General features: G+C 41.0%; 1 protein-coding gene across 1 annotated transcript in view; it reads right to left on the bottom strand.

The window, feature by feature from the left end:
- Nucleotides 1-19055, bottom strand: part of ITGA9 (integrin subunit alpha 9) — a 233274-nt gene that overhangs the window by 74450 nt on the left and 139769 nt on the right. Inside the window, exon 18 of the mRNA XM_076330800.1 lies at nt 7573-7723. Within this exon, the coding sequence (XP_076186915.1) occupies nt 7573-7723 (151 nt within the window). The remainder of the gene's footprint in view (nt 1-7572; nt 7724-19055) is intronic.

The following is a 19055-nucleotide window of genomic DNA, read 5'->3' as shown; positions in this document are numbered from 1 at the left end:
GTGCAGCTCCTGAAGATGTACATGGGGAAGCAGCTAGGCCAGTGAGCTGTGGGCCACACAGGGACCAAAACGGGGTGGGCAGCTACTGCCTGCGGCCCAGGGAGCCCTCCTCCACCTCCTTGAGGAAGTCTCATATTTTCAGTAATTAGGATCTCCTTTTCCCTCCCTCACCTGGATGGAAACCAGGACCTCCACTGGTGCCCAGCCATGGTGGTGGTACACCAGCAGGTAGGTCGGAATTCACTGTAAACAGGCTTTGCTATAGCACAGGCTGCCTTCTAGCCTCTAAAAAAAGCACATCTCGCATGACTGTATTCATCCACACAGCTGTTCTTCCTTTAGAAAACCATTCCCCTTGCAGCCCCAAGGGAAGAGCAGGGCTAGGCAGTCAAACAAAACCTCCCATAATAATCTGAGCCACACAAAGCATCCCAGGCTATTCCTCAAAACCACTATGTATGTATACGTAAACAGTCAAATTAAGAGACATGATGAGCTACTTCCAGGACAAACACTTTCCACATCACGTAACCCAGAGCACAGCCCCACCTGATCAGCATAAAATGTCTCAATGTATCTGGTCACATACATTATTCCAGGACCATCAAGTCCTTAAAAACAGAGATGTTTGGTAACAGCTTACTAATCGCAAGCTGTTTAAAAACAACCAACCAACTTCCCCCCGCCCAAATCCTCACAAAAATTTATACCACATTTTTGTACCGCAAAATAAATTTTTACTCTGCCTAACCTCACCCAAAAGAAACAGGCATATCATCAAAAGTCCTGTCTTCTTGAATCTGAAGTTTCTGCTGCTTTCTGTGGAAATGCTTGGGGTGATCCCCCACTGCAACTCATTGTTTCCCTGCAAGTAGCTTAAGATTGCAAAAACTTGGATTTTTAAAGTGTCCTGGTTTCGGCTGGGCTAGAGTTAATTTTCTTCCTCATAGCTGGTACAGTGCTGTGTTTTGGATTTAGCATGAGAATACTGTGATAACACACTGATGTTTTAGTTGTTGCTAAGCAGTGTTTACACTAAGTCAAGGACTTTTCAGCTTCCCATACTCTGCCAGCAAGGAGGTGCACAAGAAGCTGGGAGGGAGCATAGCCAGGACAGCTGACCTAAACTAGCCAAAGGGCTATTCCATACCATACGACATCATGCTCAGTACATAAGCTGGGGGAGTTGGCCAGGGGGCAGCAATCACTGCTCAGGGACTGACTGGGCATCGGTCAGCAGGCGGTGAGTGATTGCATCACCTCTTGGGTTTTTTTAAATTTTTTTTTTCCCTCTTCCTGGGTTTTGTTCCTCTCTCTCTCTCTCTCTCTCTCTCTCTCGTTGTTTTACTTTCCATTACAATTTGTTATTGTTATTATTATTTTATTATTTCAAGTATTAAACTGTTCTTATCTCAACCCATGAGTTTTCTTCCTTTTGCTCTTCCGATTCTCTCCCCCATCCCACCGGGGTCGGGGAGGGTGAGCAAGCGGCTGTGTGGTGCTCAGTTGCCGACTGGGGTTAAACCACGACAAAAGCTAGTTGGAGTTAGCTGCATTCGGTTTTGCAAGGCCAGAGTCATTTAGGCTTTTGCAACCTTATATGCTATCAACCTTCAATGAGATTTCTAAGTGTTAAGCTGCTTCTGAAAACAGGATTTAACAATCAATCAAACTCACACAAGCTCTTCCAACACTGAGCAGAACAAGTTCTAAAGTCCTGCAAAAATCATGGCTTCTGAATCATTTATTCCAATCAGGATTTTGCCAAAAGACTTTAGGGATTTTTCATTCTATTCATAAAGTTAATTTGTTGGGAAAAATAACAAAGACTTCTTTCAGATATACATGATAAATCAGAGTATAGGAGAAAAATTTACAAGACTCCTATCAGTACTAATTACACAACTAAACCCAGTCTCCAATGCCCATTCCCTGAACGTGGGAGTGATACATGAATCCCAAGTGGAAAGTTTGGATCAAAATGCTAGCCTTCAATTCCTACCTGCTAAGAGCAGGGGGATATTAGATGGCTCTAACAACCCCTGGCCTGAAAAAGGTGCTGCTCCTTAGTTATCCCTAGGGAAGCATAAAAGTTGAAGTTTTCATTGAGCATTCATGGAAAAAGAAAATTGAAATAAACAATGAAGTCAGATAGCTTGAACTGTACATATTTTTTCTTCCCAATTGAGAAATTGGACATTTTTACTCCAGGGATGCAAAATGTTTTGGTGCACTCTGGAGCAAAAGTTAAGCATTAGATTTGTAAAAATGGAGATGCAGCATGTGGTGTGGTTACTGCCATGCTACTCATATTCCCAAGCCCTGGCTATAAAAGCTCGCTTGGCAAAAGGGTTCAAATCCCCTCACGTAAGTGATATATGGCTTGGGCAATCTTCCAGATGCACTTGTATCAGCGCAAGGGGTCACAGCTTCCATGCTACTTGGCATCACTCCCCTCTGACCCTCTGACAGAGTGGTTTACAGGAGCAAGTCCAACTCACTCCATGCAAAATCAGCTGGATTAAATCAAACCACTAATTTAAAAGGTTTCTGCTAACCAGCTGGATGTGAATTGAGACTGATCATGTTAACTTGTCTGCCAGCGGATCCGAAGGGGCAGTAACTGCTGGAAAAAGAGACATAATGAATACCCAGGACCTAAATTTTCTTCCAATGGCACAGCTGGGTCCAAAAGAGGGCACGTGTCTTTGGCTTTTGTGCCCTATCAGTATCCTGCCCCTGACAGCCTTAAGACTCTTAGAAAGTATGAACAGTATTGGAAACCGGTGTAAGAGAATTTCCAGTTTGGAAAAAATTAAACTCTTGCCTGCGTCTGCGGCTCTTCTGGGCAATCCTAGTCAAGAGATGCCAGCAAGCGCTCTGCGAGTGAGGAAGAAAGAGTTCATATCCAAATTGCATGACCTCCCTGCTAACCCAGAATGAGATGGTACCGCATTACTTGTCAGAAGAAAAACCCCAGAGCCCGTAAGCAGCATGACTCCGGTTATTGGCAATATTCATACTCAACACGAAAGTTTCAGGTACGCGCTCACGAAGGAATCATGGGAAATTACTGTGCCTGAGGAAACCATAACCTCACTGTTCACCCTGCCCTGGCCTGCCCCGCTAACTTCACTCAGCTGTTGCTTGCGAAAGCTGCTGTGAGAAGCAGCAGGAATGTTACACACAGCTGGCCTTGGACGCTGGAAGCCTGTCTGAAATTTAGGAACAATCCACGGCTGGAAATGACGGTCAGCAATGGGATTTCCTGACCTACTCTCTCTGTAACCAGTGCTGAAATGGGGTTAGCTGATAGATTCCCACCCGCCCTTGCAGAGCAGTGAGAGATTAATACAATACATATTGGGTTATTGCTGTTGTTTTCACTATTATTATGTTATATATGCTATTTTTATACTATTGCTATAAAATCTTACGTAATAGCTGAGCTGATTTAATAAAGATATACCTCTGCCCTACACCATGTTAACTGCCACTGCCAGCAAGCTTACAGTACTTTTTCTGCAACTGTACTGAAAATACCTCTCTGCACTGAACAGCAGCTAATGAACAGTTAGTAAAGTGCCTGTTACTGACAAGCATTTTCAACAAAACATCACAAGCCAGGAGGCAATTCCAATAGATGTGAAATGGTGTAGAAATTAGTAGCAATAGCTTTTTATTCTTCTTCCAGACTCAGCACACAGCAGCACTCTGCATTCTTCTATAGGAAAGTTGTATCACCTCTGTTAAGTGGATTTTTCAGACTCTGAAATAGGATGCTTTCCTGAAGCTGAATTAAGATTATGGGACAACAAGCTGTAAGATTAAAAAAAAAAAAAAATTAAAAAAAATCTACTCTACACAGAAGAGGGGACCAAGATTTGTCAACATAGTAAAGAAAAAAAGTCTAAGCAGGCAGGTGAGGTGTTTTTCTCCCTCTCTCTTTTTTCTTTTTTAAAGAGAACTTGATTAAATCTTTCTGTATTTGAAAAGGAACATTTTTCTTAGTGGACACATTTTGAAATTCACTGCAGTGCAGTACTTCTATGCACCTGTAAAACAATCCACTCTCACAGAGTGAGAGCTTGAAACTTTGCACAGGAGTTGTATTAATGTCTAACTTCACCAATCTCTCAAAAAGACACCCAAGCCTCAGCCCAGCCCTGAAAGGACTTTGTCATTTTAGCTGAATATTTTTTTTAAATAAGCAATATGAGTTGTAATTGGCTTCTAAAATCTCACCTCAAACAGTTGAAAAATAAGGTTCATAACAAAAGTGTTGTCATGCCCAATAAGAGGTACAATAACTGGCATAACTGTAAGGCAGTAAATGTAGACATAAAGGAAAAGAATATGCACACTAAGCTACTGGAGACAAAACCCACAGCTGTATCCTACGTCTTCAGGAATTTCACCAGTTAACAACTTTGGTATTTTATAGTTACATGCCCATTTCCCCAGAAAAGTCTCCCTGTATTTAAAAAGGGTACAGGGATGCTTTGAGTGCAGAAGGACAGTGACACCTTGGTGAAGACAGCCCCTTCAAAGGGCAGGAGTGGAGAGGGAGTTAAAAGCGCTACAGGGAGCGCAGGCAGGAATGAGAAGTCAGCCTGTGCTGCATACTGTGCCTCTCAAGAGAAGGACTGTCTGTCAGGAGCTATAGAAAGAAAATGCTGGGCTTCATCCATGGAGACAGGGAGGACAGGCTGCAGCATAACAGGAAAATCAGACAGTGGAATAGGAGGTCTCCTAAATATCAGTTGATGAATGCTTTTTTACCTCACAGAGATGCAGCAAAGCCTTGCCAGGTATCATAGAATCACAGAATACCTGGTTGGAAGGGACCTTAAGGATCATCTGGTCCAACCTTTCTTGGCAAAAGCATGGTCTAGACAAGATGGCCCAGTACCCTGTCCAGCCAAATCTTAAAAGTGTCCAGTGTTGAGGAATCCACCACTTCCCTGGGGAGATCATTCCAATGGCTGATAGTTCTCTAGGTAGTGTCTCTACCCACCATGTTTCATGAAATCTCAGTCTCCAGAAAGGAAAGAGGGGCCAGCTCCACTCAGACCCTTCAGGGAACGCTACCGTCATCATCCCTGAGCTAGACCACCCCATTTCTTTTCAAATGCAAGATGTGGCATTTTGCCTCAATAACTCTTGTTGAAAAAAAACAGCATTAAACTTTTGCACTGTCAGGTCTCATTGTAACCAATCCATAGAAAGAATCAAACCCACACTGAATCCACCAGAAACGTCCCCGGTGGGAACACAGGGAAAACACACAGGGGACTCACAGCATCCTGAAAGGACTCCAGAGACAGGTTACAGAAGCCCACCATGCGATCATCGTTCTCAGAGTCACCTTGCAGAAAAAGGATCAAGCAACCACATGGAAGAGACCATTCTCTTCCACTTTAGTGTTATTCATTAAAAGGCAGTTGTTGCTGAAAGCTTCCTACAACAAGAAGCTCTTTTGATTCCAAAATTGCTCCACTAAGGGAAATCTTAGGAGTCATCATTTTTATTCTGGCTTTACGTTCTGGATTTTTGCCTGGGCAATGTTCAACCAGGAACAAAATCTGTTTAAAGAACCTATGATGCATAGATGTCAAGGGATGGGAGTAGGTTATGAAACATGGAGGCTGTGATATTTTACAAAAAAAATCATTGTTCAAAGAGCTTAGGGAAAATGTAACACTGTAACTGAGGCTATGAGGTCATAATCCAGTTTCCCAACTGGACAAATGGTGAGGCCAACAATATATTAGTTTGTCCTAAAGCAAAAACACAACCCTGTGACTTGGTTTTTCAAAACTGTTACTAAAATAATTATCAGAAAAAAACCCAAACCCTATCAAATCAATCACAAGAACAGTGGAACATCAGAAGTAGCAGCAGACTATACCCTGATCTTGTTTGCAAGACCTAAGGAAGAAGGAAGCCTACATGCTTCCTTGACGTGTACTGTATTTTTTTTTTAAAGAAATGCTAGCTTCTATTATCAGAAGACACACTGAGTAGTGAGATAACCCTACAACAATGTCATCTGCTTCCAGAAACTGCTCCTTCTAGGCAGCATTCAGCATAGATGTTTCAAGTCTGTTATAGACCCAGGCTCAAGGTAAAATACCAAGGGAAACAGCACATCATCTTTAGCTTGTGCCCTCACAGTGTTGGCCAAGAGGAACAACGAAGGCAATTGGTGTTCTAGTTAATCCGTATGCGTAAAATATTCAACATGTAAGCACAGAAGAAAAAAAAAAAAACCACAACCTTTTAAAAGAACATGCTTCAAGCTTTGTTTCTTTTCCAGTGCAAAGGAATGGAAACCCTCCCACTGACTTCAATGGGAGATGGGCCAGACCCTGAAAGTTTTCACATAAAGCTTCCATTAAGGAGAAGTTGCGTATTGGCGTAAGGCATTTCTATTTTATCCCCTGTTTTTTTCCTCTTGATAAACTGCACACTTGCAGCACATACTGTCTGAAAATGAAGCTTATAATACAAAGACAACTTTGAGGCTTGCAACTGTATTAAACATAATAGTCAAAACTGAACACTAAGAGAGTTAACACGTATAAGAAATTATCATATTTTGTTTTATTATGTAATGAGTTAATTTAAGGGGTTTATAATAACCGAAATCTATCATAAAACATGACAAATAATGGCAAAATGTTATTGGTTCAATGGACTGAGTTAATCCCATGCTTCGCAACAGTTGTACTACTGTTTTTAATATTGTTCCTATGGCTTACAAAGCAAAGCTCTAGCAGAGAGACAAATGACGGTGAAAAGCAGGAACAGACAGAATGTTGTTACGACTGTACAGCTCCCATTTTGCACAATTATTTTCACATTACTCACACTCAGACAGCTTTTGCAGCCATCAGTTTGCAAAAAGTTTGATTCAGTGTTTGTATTTCAACAGCTTTATCTCTAAATGAACTCATACTAATTAAAACATCTGAGTATTTCAATCTAAATGTAAAGAGACTAAAACCCAAATATTCACCTGACTCCATGCAGGTGAAATTAAAAGCACTTTTGAGCTCTTAGATCTAGTGATGTGCCCTGGCTACAACCCAAACTTGCACCGGAACGTGAGCGAAGAACAGCCTTGTATCTTGATTTCAACAAGGAGAAAACCTAGGAGCCCAGGTCAGGAGATGACCAGGACTGCTGAGTGCAGTGTGGCACCACTCAAACTACAGGTACCCTTTGTATTTCAGCACCATTTGGTACCCTACCGGTTTCCAAACCAGTCTCCCTCTACCTCTTAATACCTTAAAACCTCAACCAAACGGTCTTTCTTTTTCATTAGTGCACCCCAAATAACAGTGCTGTGTCTTCTACAGAAACAGAAAGGGTGTAATTTACACAGATCAAACCCACAAAAGAAAAAAACCTCAGTAAAGAGCCTGGAAGAAATTCAAGCCCAGCATAATCAGAAATAACTTCCAAACGTCTCAGCAGTGTGGACCAGGCCACGCCCATCCCTACATCTTGCAATTAAATTGGCTTAAAGTTAAGAGACTTGCTTACAGCGAGACTGGCCCTTCTTACCTTTTGCCACATTTTGATGAAGAAGAGCTCCCCAGAAAAATTGAAGAAAACATTGGTGTCGTAGGCATCATCCCCAACGTTAGAGATGGAAATGTTAAGTGAGATGTTCCTCACCGCTCCCAGGGCCAGGTAGGCAGTTCTGTCATCAACACTGTAGGCAGAAACAGTTACACCGGTTTAACTCTGGGCAACTTTCACACTCTGGTCCTTCTTTCTTCCTGCTACGGAAGTGTCACAACTCAACTGCTTAAAAGCTCAGCAGTTGGTAATTCAGGAATGTGCTGTACAGCCAATGCATGGTGGGGGGGCTGTATTGGGAATGAGCAGCTCCCGAGTCCTGGTTCTGACACTACCTTTTGTGACTGTAAGGAAACCCCATGATCCTCATGTGGAACTATTTCACTATTTTCACTAATACAATGTTAGTGAGAATAAAATAGTTGAAGACTGTAAAGTAACTGGACAGGGGAAATGCAACAAGTGCAAGATACCATGCCCACATTCAAATACACAAGCTATTTCAGTTTGTCTCTCAATAATTCAAACTTATTCTAACTTTCTAGTGACTTCCTGAAAAATCTTCTTAGAGTTATGCTATGGATAGAAAAAATGGAAAAGAGGGTCAAATAAAATCCAGAAACTGGTGTAAGTGGAAAAATGTATAGGAATTACAACAAATGTCCACTGAATGTGACTAATCTTTCTTCAGGTGTTTATGCTGGACCTAACATGATGGAGTCATCTTCTATAAGCGGAATACCAAGGGAATGGTTGAATTAAAATAACAGCTATATATCAAGAATCAATACACTATTGTAAAATGGCATCACACATTACAAACAAACAGACATGCACACATAGAGGCAAATATAAATATTCATACACATACATTTATTATTTGAAGTTTAATCAGACTAGGCTGTCCAGAAGATGAGCTAACAAGTAGGAATAAAGGTTAAAGATAAATCACAAGAAAATATAATATCAATGCACAGATCTGCAGGTCTAGGAACTAAAAGTACAGTAAAAGATATTATGAAACATACCAGGTAGAAATGTAAAAATAAGAAAAAATAGCCAAAATACCAAATTGGCTACAGTTATCATAACTGGAATCTAAGACCATTCATACATCCCAGAGAAACAGAGACCGTGTCACAGAGAAAACACTGAGTAGCTGGTCAGAAAAGGGCAGAGAGCTCCAGCCACACAGCAGGGAGATGCTCTCAGTTATTTCCTCTAGGGGACAGCCAGCCCAAAAGTAAGAAGGAACCACCTCTGAGGAAATGTACCCTTGCTCCACCCACCATGCCAGACGCTGTTGCACAACACACGTGCACGCAGCAGCATGGAGAAATCCATAGCCAACCAAGCCACCTTTCATTCACCCAATTTCCATGAAGGAATGCTGTACCAGGGACATATGTGTTGGCACACGCTGCTCCTCTGCATATCAGCAGCTCTCTGAAAATGGCTGGGGTGCAGGTTGTGAGCTGTGTTTAACAGCAGCCTGTTCCTCCATCGCTGCCAGCCCTCCTCTGCCAGCCTTGCTCATGGTACTGCAGCCAGAGCATCTGCACAAAAGCGGGGTTTCTGAGAACGCGGTGCTTATAAACCCTTCAGCGTCTTCTGCCAACCACAGCCATTCCAGACCTCCACAGGCAGAGCTCGCTGGGCTCCGTCTCCCTGCATTGCCAAGAAGTTTCTAGATGTGGGTTTCCAAAGGTACGTACCAAAGCAGCCAGGAGCTCTGGTGAGTGAGAAGTTCGGAGGAAGATGGTCTAGACTCAGGCTTTAAAGCTGATGGCTGTGGATTGTGAGTGTAACTTTTCCATGTAATGCAGACGATACTTATAGCATATTTGTTTCCTGTACTTACTTCATTTATGATGATCTTCATTTATTAAGCCCAAAATTATGGCTTACAGTTCAATGACGAGGCAGATATAAGTCTCCAGGAAACGTGCCTGCTTCCTCACGCTTACAATCAACTGCAGACATCAACCAATCCTACCAATAATTGGACACTTTGCTTTCTAAACATTATAGTTTATTCTTATAGTCAACTATCAGTGCAAATAAACATCTGCAAAAGTGTATGCAGCACAGGATTGACTACAAAACTAGTTTGAGAGGTCCAAATCATTTGAGTTGTTGCTCCTTATATACCAAATTAATGGCACAACTATATGAGAGTACTTAGAAGCATTTAACCTTTCGGCCCCAACTTCAACATTTACTGTTGAAAAGCAGACAAATTATGAAGATGCTAAACAATCTGCTGGGATTTTCTAATAATGAAAAGTGCATATTTGGAAGCAAAGAAATAAAACAACCATTTATTACTGTGAATTATTTCTCATGAACTTTGTAATCTCACTTCTTACAATCACTTCAAAACTTAATCAGCATCTATCAAACCCGTTAGCAAAATCTGGAAGTATCACTTCAGAAAGCAAAGGAACATTACAAGATATTTATCTTATGCAGGGTTGATACTAAATGCAATGCACGCTACAGAATCCTCTCTGAATTGGTAGTAGCAGCACTTTGAGATTTAAGATAAAGTCAAGACAATCAAGAATACTCTCCTTCCCACTGAATAATAAAAAATACTCAGAATTAAATCCTATCTAAAACTAAACCCACAAAAAATAATGTCAAATTAAACACTATTGGGTTGTGTTATTCCTTTCTAAAGCTATCACTCCCCTGTTAAAAGTGCATCATACCAAAATGACGTTTATAACATTTTCCTCAGCAGAGAAAGAAAACCCACTTTTTAAGATCACACTGTAGTTGCTCCTACACAAAATTCACACACTAATAAACTCTGAAAAACCTCACTGATTTTAGGCTGGCAGAGGAGTTCAGTTCTTCCTCTGAAAGGCTATATGAGACTGTGCTGTAAGTCCCATTTTAAGAGAGCAGCGTTCTGAGTCATTAAATCTGTGTATATCTGGAATGAATCAGGTTCACCTGCAGTGAGAAGAGGATTAGGAATCTCCCCGGCCCTGTTTGCTGCTTGAGAGAGTAACGTCATGGGGCGCGGACATCCTGCTGTGGCGCTGGAGCAGCTCTGCTGCCAACCCAGTGCCATCCTCCTCCAGCGCCTGCCGCACATTAAGCGGCCTAGCTGCCAAGTCAAAATACGTCAACTAAAGAACTGTTGTCACTCGCCAGAAACAAGAAAACAAACTAAAGCCACCCCTTCATCTCGACAAGGTATGCCAAACAATTTAAGAAACATCATCAAGGAATGGCTTTCAGTTTATGTTTTGTTGGATGAGAACTATAAAGCCGCCAATATCCTCAACCACGGCCCTCGTAACCTTGCTCACATCAAGGAAAAGAGGCTAAAAATAAAAACAGACTCAGAAAAGGAAAAAAAAAAGAAAAGAAAGAAAAGAAGGGGGAAAAAAAAATCAAGGTAGAATGCCTTAATTGGACAGACCACCACCATCTCATTACATCAGGTACTACACACAATGAACTGAGTAAAAGTTCTGGCTAGACTGTAGACATATATATACATTATAAATAGGCACCCACATTTGTATACACATATGTACAGGCACATGAAGGATGTCAAGCTATCAATGTTTGCATGGAAAGGGAAATAAGTTTGACATTCATAAGTACTAAATACCTGCAGCTTTCATTCACACGACCCAGACTTGCAGGTAACAAGCAATTCCGAAAATCAGGCTCCAAATTTCTGCCATGGTTTTGAATTCACTGGCCGTGGTACTACACATCAAATGTAAATAGAAATATTTAACGTTTTCCTCTACAGTGATTAAGAAAAGGAAACTAAATTCCAGGATAAACCAAGTATCATCTTTTTTGCATGCTGTTAACGTTCTTTGTTAATGCCTGCACCACATCATTGCACTATGGTCAGCGAGGGCAGACAGACCAGCTGGGAAAGGCAAACTGAAAAGATCTGCAATTTTCATTTTCCCACCCCCCAAGATGCTGTTGTTTTTATTAACGTGGGTCAGGGGAGACATAATCTGCATTCCAAAAGGTATGCAGGGACATATTTCTCTATTTCCTGCACTAGAGAGAATTTTTTAAAAAATTGAAAAAGCATTTAGCACTTCCTCTCAGCCTGCGCAGATCATACACAGGGCAAGGAATGTGATGGGGTCACACTTACCCTGTTAGTCTGGGTCATTTTTACCCACTTGCAGTCTAACTGACCCCAGTTGTAACTGGTTCACAGCCAATCTAGACTAAGGACTCGGGCCAAACACTCAAGATATCATGGCTTATTCTGCATTAGCTGAGCTGCTGCATTGAAGCCTATGCTACCAAAGGCGCTAAGAGACCTCATGCAGGTGATGACCACAGCCTATCTGAGATGCACTAAGCCAGCTATGGTAAACTAGCTCTCAGCCCATCAGATCAATTCATTAATGATCATTTCTATTTCTCAAGTGGAAACTTTCCAGTGTGCTCTGAGTAGCAGATAACATGAGGTGATGCAAAAAACATAACAGAGAATTGAGGAGCGGTCAACCGAGGTTCTGTGTCAGCAGAGCACAGTTTGGGAGTAATATCATACCAATATTGCTCCCTATGAAGGCTGAGTAACAATGTGCCAATGTTTCCCCATAGGAAGGGACCAAACATCATGTATGAAAAAAGCGCTTACTGTGGTGAGCCCAGGGCCAAGGAGGTGGAACTGCTCGTGCCGGTACCCTTCTGGAGCAGAGCTGCCATCTCTAGCGCTTCAGTTCCCATATATATTGCAATTCAGGAATATGGCACAGAGCGTTACCTTTTCCATCTTTCCTACACTTTAATTTTAAAAATGAATGCATTTGAGTAGTAAACAATGGGGGAGAAAAAGCCACTCTAGGAAATCCTTTTTGCTCTTTATTACGGTATTGAAACAACAGAGTGATTTCTCGTTAGAGCTAGTTACCATATATTCAAAGCTTCTCTGGAATTTGTCCTCTTTTTCCCAAATGTAGTTTCTCCACATAAATCCCCCATAACTACACAATAGATATAACTCCCAGCCACCTATGTCTTCAAACTTTTAAGTAAAAAGGACAGAGCAGGGCACAACATCCACATAAAAATACCCCTTATCTTATCACTCTACAGAAATCCGGTGCCTTTTATTATTATCAGTAATTTCAATTGTACCCAGATGTTCACAAACCTTTATAAACAGAACTGAAGAATCAATGGGGAAAGAGCCGCCTCTGTTTTCACACAGTGTTTACTCCAGGGAGCAGCTTTTGGTTTGAATGGAGCTACCCTGGTTTATGAAACTGTCACATGAAAGCAAGATGAGGCACAATGTCTACAGAAGCTCTAATCTAATCTTTCACCCTTGCAGACACACATACAAACCAACATTTTTTATAACCACAAGCAGCGTCCTTGAAATCAATGGTACTGTGCCCCCAGGACAAAGTTATCCCTGCACGTGTGTGTAAGACAGCATCCTAAGGTTGGAACACAAACAAAAACTATTTACTAGTGGCAGAAAGAAATGTAAAAGATAAATGGTACCAGGTACGTAGCTGAAAGTTGCACGTATCAGCCTGACGTGAAAGAAAAAACCTCTCTATGTTTTCCTTGTTTGTTAAAATACTTGAAGAGCTCTGTTAAAACAGGTGATTGTTGACCATAGATCTGGCCCTGAAATTTGAGGATGAATCAGTAGCACTTTCTAACATACTGTTTCTAGGAATTAGATCATTAACAAAGTCATCACGCAAACCATGTATTTACTATAGAAATTATGCCTTCAGAAATAGATCTCCTTTTATTAGGTAGCTTCAATTGCTTGTCCCATTCCTGGGATGCTGGGGTGCAATACGTAATTTAAAAAGCATACTCAGCTGAGCATTGATGAGGGAGAAAAAGGCCAGTGCCCCATCCAGCAATCACTTTCAGAGGTCAATAAAAGGCAGTTAATCAGAGATGAAACATTAGAAACAGTACAGGTTTGTTACTTTAGGAAATTTGTTTTGCGGTAGCACGTGTTATACGTCAGGAGTAAGTTATGTCTAAATGTCAAACATGATAAGCAACGTATTCCCATATCAGCACATTTCCTCCATATCTCATGCAAAACCAGCAAGACGATTTACCTGGTGACCTGTGAAGAACCTCAGCCTTACCAGATTTTGTAATTGCAGGACATACTACAGAAAAAGTTCATGTAGCTGCATCACAAAAGAGTATGTGCACATGTACGTATATATACATACCCATGCAGGTATGTATCAGCCAAGATGTGTTCTGCAAATGCAAAACAATGGTGCATCTGCTTCTCATTGTAGTCTGTACAGTATCAAGAACTTCCACCTCTGGAGGCAGCTAAGGTATGACAGTGCTGCCTGAGGTTAAGCTTTTGTTTTGTAAGCTTTATACTTCAGTTGCTAGAACAAGAAACAATATGGTGACTTGAACTATCTTAGGTCCATAAAATACTGATGTTGAGATGTTCTCAAGGAGGGCCAGGTTATACAATGAATTCAAATTATATGAAAGAACATCTCTTTAGGATCTAGTTTAAAAAACAAACAGCAAAATCCTACTCCAGTAGATACAGTCAAGTGATTCTTACAAAACAAAACCAGTATTTAAGAATTTAAGAAGTGACAAGACTGACTTGTACAGTATCCCTGACTGATCATCAGTGGCCTGTTATTAGAAAATAGAGATTGGGAATCTGTATTCTTGTATGAGATGTGGACTACTGAGGTTTGTTACCACTCATCACTTGATGGCTCTATCACCATCCATATGGGTTCAATCACCATGTGTTCAAAAGGAACAGGACTGCCCACCGCTATCAAACTGGATTTATTTATTTATTTTGAGAGAGATTTATGAAGCTCTGAGCGCAACTAACCAGATGGAAACCAAGAAACCATTCCTTCATCCCCATTCACCCGCAACAAGGGAAAACATTCACTCATTCCTGAGACGATGCTCCCACTGCAACTTGTACTACATCCTGATTAATTGCGGGCTCTGCTGGGCAGCCCTTTCAGGAAACTGCAAATCTGATCCTGGATGAGCTACAACAAAGTTTTCCATGTGCCTCAAAAGCGCAGCATTAAATACACTAACAACTGTAAATATAAATTAGAAATCAGAATTCTGCTTCCTGGATTCACTGAAAAGACTAAATTCCAAACAGAATTACAAATGTACGAATATACATGAAATGGTATAAGCATTTTTTCATTGCACCCTTTACAGTGCAGCAAATTACTTTGAAATAACATTAAACTACACTATAATTTATAAAATCACTTGAATCACAGTGTGAAACTTGGTATGACTTTTTGAGAAAACAGAAAGCAATCTACTTGTATCCTTTTTTCCAATGTTTTGTCATTCTTTTCTCCCTGGAAATAACTCTTCTGGTAGTTTAAAAGATCACGAGTTAGGACAGCACTGGGATATGACCAAGTAACCAGTGGGCAGCACATGACTGCAGTGGGATCAGTCATGGCTCGCTATTTGTGTCCTGCGAGTTGGGAATATCCATGTTGGTACACACAGCTTTATACACACAAGCTTTCAGTCAAGACCACTTTCCTAGCACTAGAAATGCTAAACCATAGCATTTGCTCATTTTTCTTTGGTTGTTTTTTGTAAAGCAGAAAATTAGCTCCATCTGAGCAGCTCGGCTATTTAGGGTAGCCTGTCTAGGGTAAACAGAACGTTGAAAATATTTTTGAAAGAAGTGTTTGTTCAATGAAAGATAAAATAAGTGAAAACAAATTCTTCATCTGCTATAAATGAAGAGGAAGGGAAAAAACAGATATTATCAGAGCATGTAATTAAGCTCCAAATGAAAGGATATTGTTTTTCCTCATCACGACTGTTTTGTTAAGATGCACTTCAGGGGCATAAAACCGCAACGGGCATGCCATGAAACGTGAGGCCTCTCTGGAAACAAATCCCCGTTGTGTGATCAAAGGAAGATAAGTGCTGAGGCGTGAGCCTGGTCAAATTTATGAAACAGCTTTCCTTTCCACATTAAACCACAGGCTTGAAGCTTTTCTCCATGGGTTTGCAAAAGCCTATGATCAGTGAAAAGCTTTATTATTTTTTTTTTTATAAAACACTACATAGTCATGAGATACACTCAAAAAGTTTTGAACTTTCTGATCAAAATTTTATGTTATTGCTCTCTTCTTCAGAAGACACTAACTTTCTGCACTGTTACTGCACTAACTTGTGTTCTGTGCCATTACATCTTGTGCTGGTGAAAAGCAAATTGGACAAAGCTGTCATAACACATGTTTTTATCTACGATTTCTGGATTCCTTCAGCTCAGGTTCTGTAATAATTTGACAAGTCAATATGAAACTGCTGAGGTTCATTTTTCAAATCCAGGTGCCTAATGTCTGATGATGTGCCCAGTGAACCAGAGGGAGTCCTTCCACTGATTTTAATAGGTCCATGAGCATACTTATCCTTGCATCTATACATAGCATTTGCAAAACAACCAGTTTTGCAGTTGCATAGCTAGTCACCTATGTGAAATTACTCATTCTTCACTAATACAAATAATATGCTTACAAACTTCAGAGTTGCAAGCTCAAGGGCTAGGGGGACCATAGGGTGGTGGTGCACACTCTCCCTTGTATTTTCAGTGGGTTAGGTGCTTCGAGATTACATCCCAAAACACCACATCAAACCATTTACGTGTCTATCAAATACAGAGCCATGCATAAGACAAAAGAGATCACAGAAACAAAAGGAGTGTTGGCAGAAAACATGTTAATCCTTAAGTAAGTCACAAAAGGAATTTACTTGGAAAAAAAAAAAAAACAAACCTTCTGTGGAGCTGACCAGAAGATACTGGAAAATGCTTTTTCTTCATAAATTACCATTTCATTAAAATGGAAACGTTTCAAACTCAACGAAGTTTTTGACAGACTGGAATTTTGTTCATTCTCTGGCTAATTCCAGAGGGACCAACAGAAGCAGAAACAGCCCAAGTCACAAACTTGACCTTTCAACTGGAAAAGGGCATTTCTCAAAAATCCCATTTCACAAGAGAACTTTTGAAAGCATTGACTCCAACTCAAAAAACCCACAATTTGAAAAACCCTGAAAATTTCTGCAAAATGCTCCTGTCACCCCTTTGGCTTTCTATGACTTTTGCTTCCAATTTCACATTTCCAAAATAAACAATTTGCAGCAGTATATACGAGAATCCCAGCCAGTCTATAGGGGAACAACATAAATTTGAGTCTAACGAATGGTGGCTGTTAAGGATGCTCTAAACCAACACATAAAAGCAAGCTGGTTATTCCAAACAGCCAAACACACACTCAGAAGCACTCCAATAGGCGAGTAATTCTGTTTCTAATGACAGATGAAGGGTAACCTCATGTCACGTAAATATATGGAAGACAGACTTCCTCCTGGAACCTTCTCAGGAATAGCAATATTTATTACAGCATTTTCTGTTGCTGTAGTATTTATTATTGCAGTATTTATTACAGCATTTTCTATCCAAGGGGGCTCATAGTCCTGTGCTTACAACCTGATTTACATACCATGCGCACAGCTTGTGCCGGAACACAGCAGCTACATGACATGCCGCAACATCATCTTTCTTCTTGTACTGTTTGTTTTCGGTAAAGCTGACCTATTCATTGCGACACATGGGCTGCCAGTATATTTACCCCGCCATACGGGATTTCCTTCCTAGCTGCATCTCGCAGAGAAGCCACCACCCATTCTGCTCTAGTCTTTTTAGCTGGTTTGTTTATTATAGCTGGAAGAAAGTCTGTTTTTTCAAACACCCTCACTGTTACTCAAATGTCTTCTCCACGGTTTTCACTTGGTTCCCATTACAGCCTAAACAGGGCTTAATAACTACCGTTGCCTTTGCAGAGTGCCAATCAGACGGATAGGCATCAGCTCAGGACCTGAAACTGCCTTGGTACGTCAGACAAGATCTGTGTTCCTGTCAACCCTGCTCCCTCAGCACTTTCACGTTCTTCTTAAAAGACGAGAGTGGTTTTCTCCCATATAAAGTACCAGAGAAGTGGCTTAGCAGATTTTTAAGGCTAGGGAGGTCTAATCTTCTACAGAACACCTACTTCAGAGTTTCCCTCAGCACATCTTGAGGAAACAGATGCAGTTCAGCTTCTAAACAAGTAGCTACGGAGAGGCTCAATAAAAATGTGCTATTTGCTACACAAACCTGATGGAAAAGACATTTGCTGTGCTGAGAAAACAGAGTGAGACACTGAAGTCAAGCATGATATGTAAAAAATGTATATTTAATATTAAAAAATATTTGAAAATAATAGCTAACAGAACACTCTTTAACTGCATTTTACTGTTCAGTACTGGATTGCTGGAAAGGAAAACTGGTTTCCTATTGTTGTCCCAAAGCTATGGCCATAAAAATAAAGTTTATTGCAAAGTATTCTATTCCTATTTCTCTTATGGTTTCAGGTTGTGTCATTAAAGTTACACATATGCAATACATAAATACCTTCTTTACACTAAGATACTTTTAAGTCTCTTCCTTCAGAAATCTATACACACACAGGGCATTACTACATGGATAGGGCCAGATTTTGTTATCTCCTATGACAGCTGCAAGATTTAACACTGGAGACTCTTTGAAGGGGAGGTGATGAGTAGTCTCTCTGCTTTGTGCTGCCAAAACTTCACATGTTTATTCTTTAAGAAAAATGGATTTGAAAACAGTCATGACTGGAAAGATGAAATGCCTCTCTTCTGCTCCTTCAGTTTCTCCCAACACTGCCTTCACCAAGTCCCCAGCACACTCCATGGCGCCTTCTTCCTTACTCTTAAGTTGCCATCTGTAGTTTTAGGCTAACAGGACTCATACTCCTACAAGTAAGTCCAGGCCAACCATTAAAAAGACCATTTGTAGCAATACTAGCACACACCACTGTAGCTGTTTCTACATGCTATCTCGTAATGTCTGCCATAGCAAGTTAAAAGTCCACAGTTGGACCTGGCAAAGCCTTCAATATTACTGTCCCCTCTCGTGATGCTGCACGTTCTCGCTGGCAGAGGTGGCATCAGCAAGAGGCGAGGAGTCCCACAGGCAAGGTTTCCAGCCACAGTGCTGGAAGACACCCATAACCATCCTAGGCAGGTGTTTCTATGTTGGCAAAGAGCTGGTTTTTGTCGGGACAATTTTGCTCAGGTTACAGAGAGGATTTACATCGAGACGAGTCAGAAAACTGCAGAAAAGCTGGTTGGAACAGGTTTCTATAGGTCATACAATCCATCCTCATCCTCCTTGACACAGGACTATTGCCAGCAACAGATGAGGTCAGTGGGGACTTTAGCCAAGCCCTGAAACCCAGGATGGCAGAGCACACCGTCTCTGCACACCTCATTCCTGTGCAGCATGAACTGCCTATGCAAGAAGGTTTTTCCAAATCTCTGGTCTGAGCCTGCCAAGCCACAGTCCATGACTCTTGCGCCTCTTGCCA

Source organism: Aptenodytes patagonicus, chromosome 2, assembly GCF_965638725.1.
Source record: "Aptenodytes patagonicus chromosome 2, bAptPat1.pri.cur, whole genome shotgun sequence".
In the NCBI taxonomy this organism is placed as follows: Eukaryota; Metazoa; Chordata; class Aves; order Sphenisciformes; family Spheniscidae; genus Aptenodytes; species Aptenodytes patagonicus.
The sequence above is the reverse complement of the archived record's forward strand: the minus strand, read 5'-3'. Positions and strand labels throughout refer to the sequence as shown.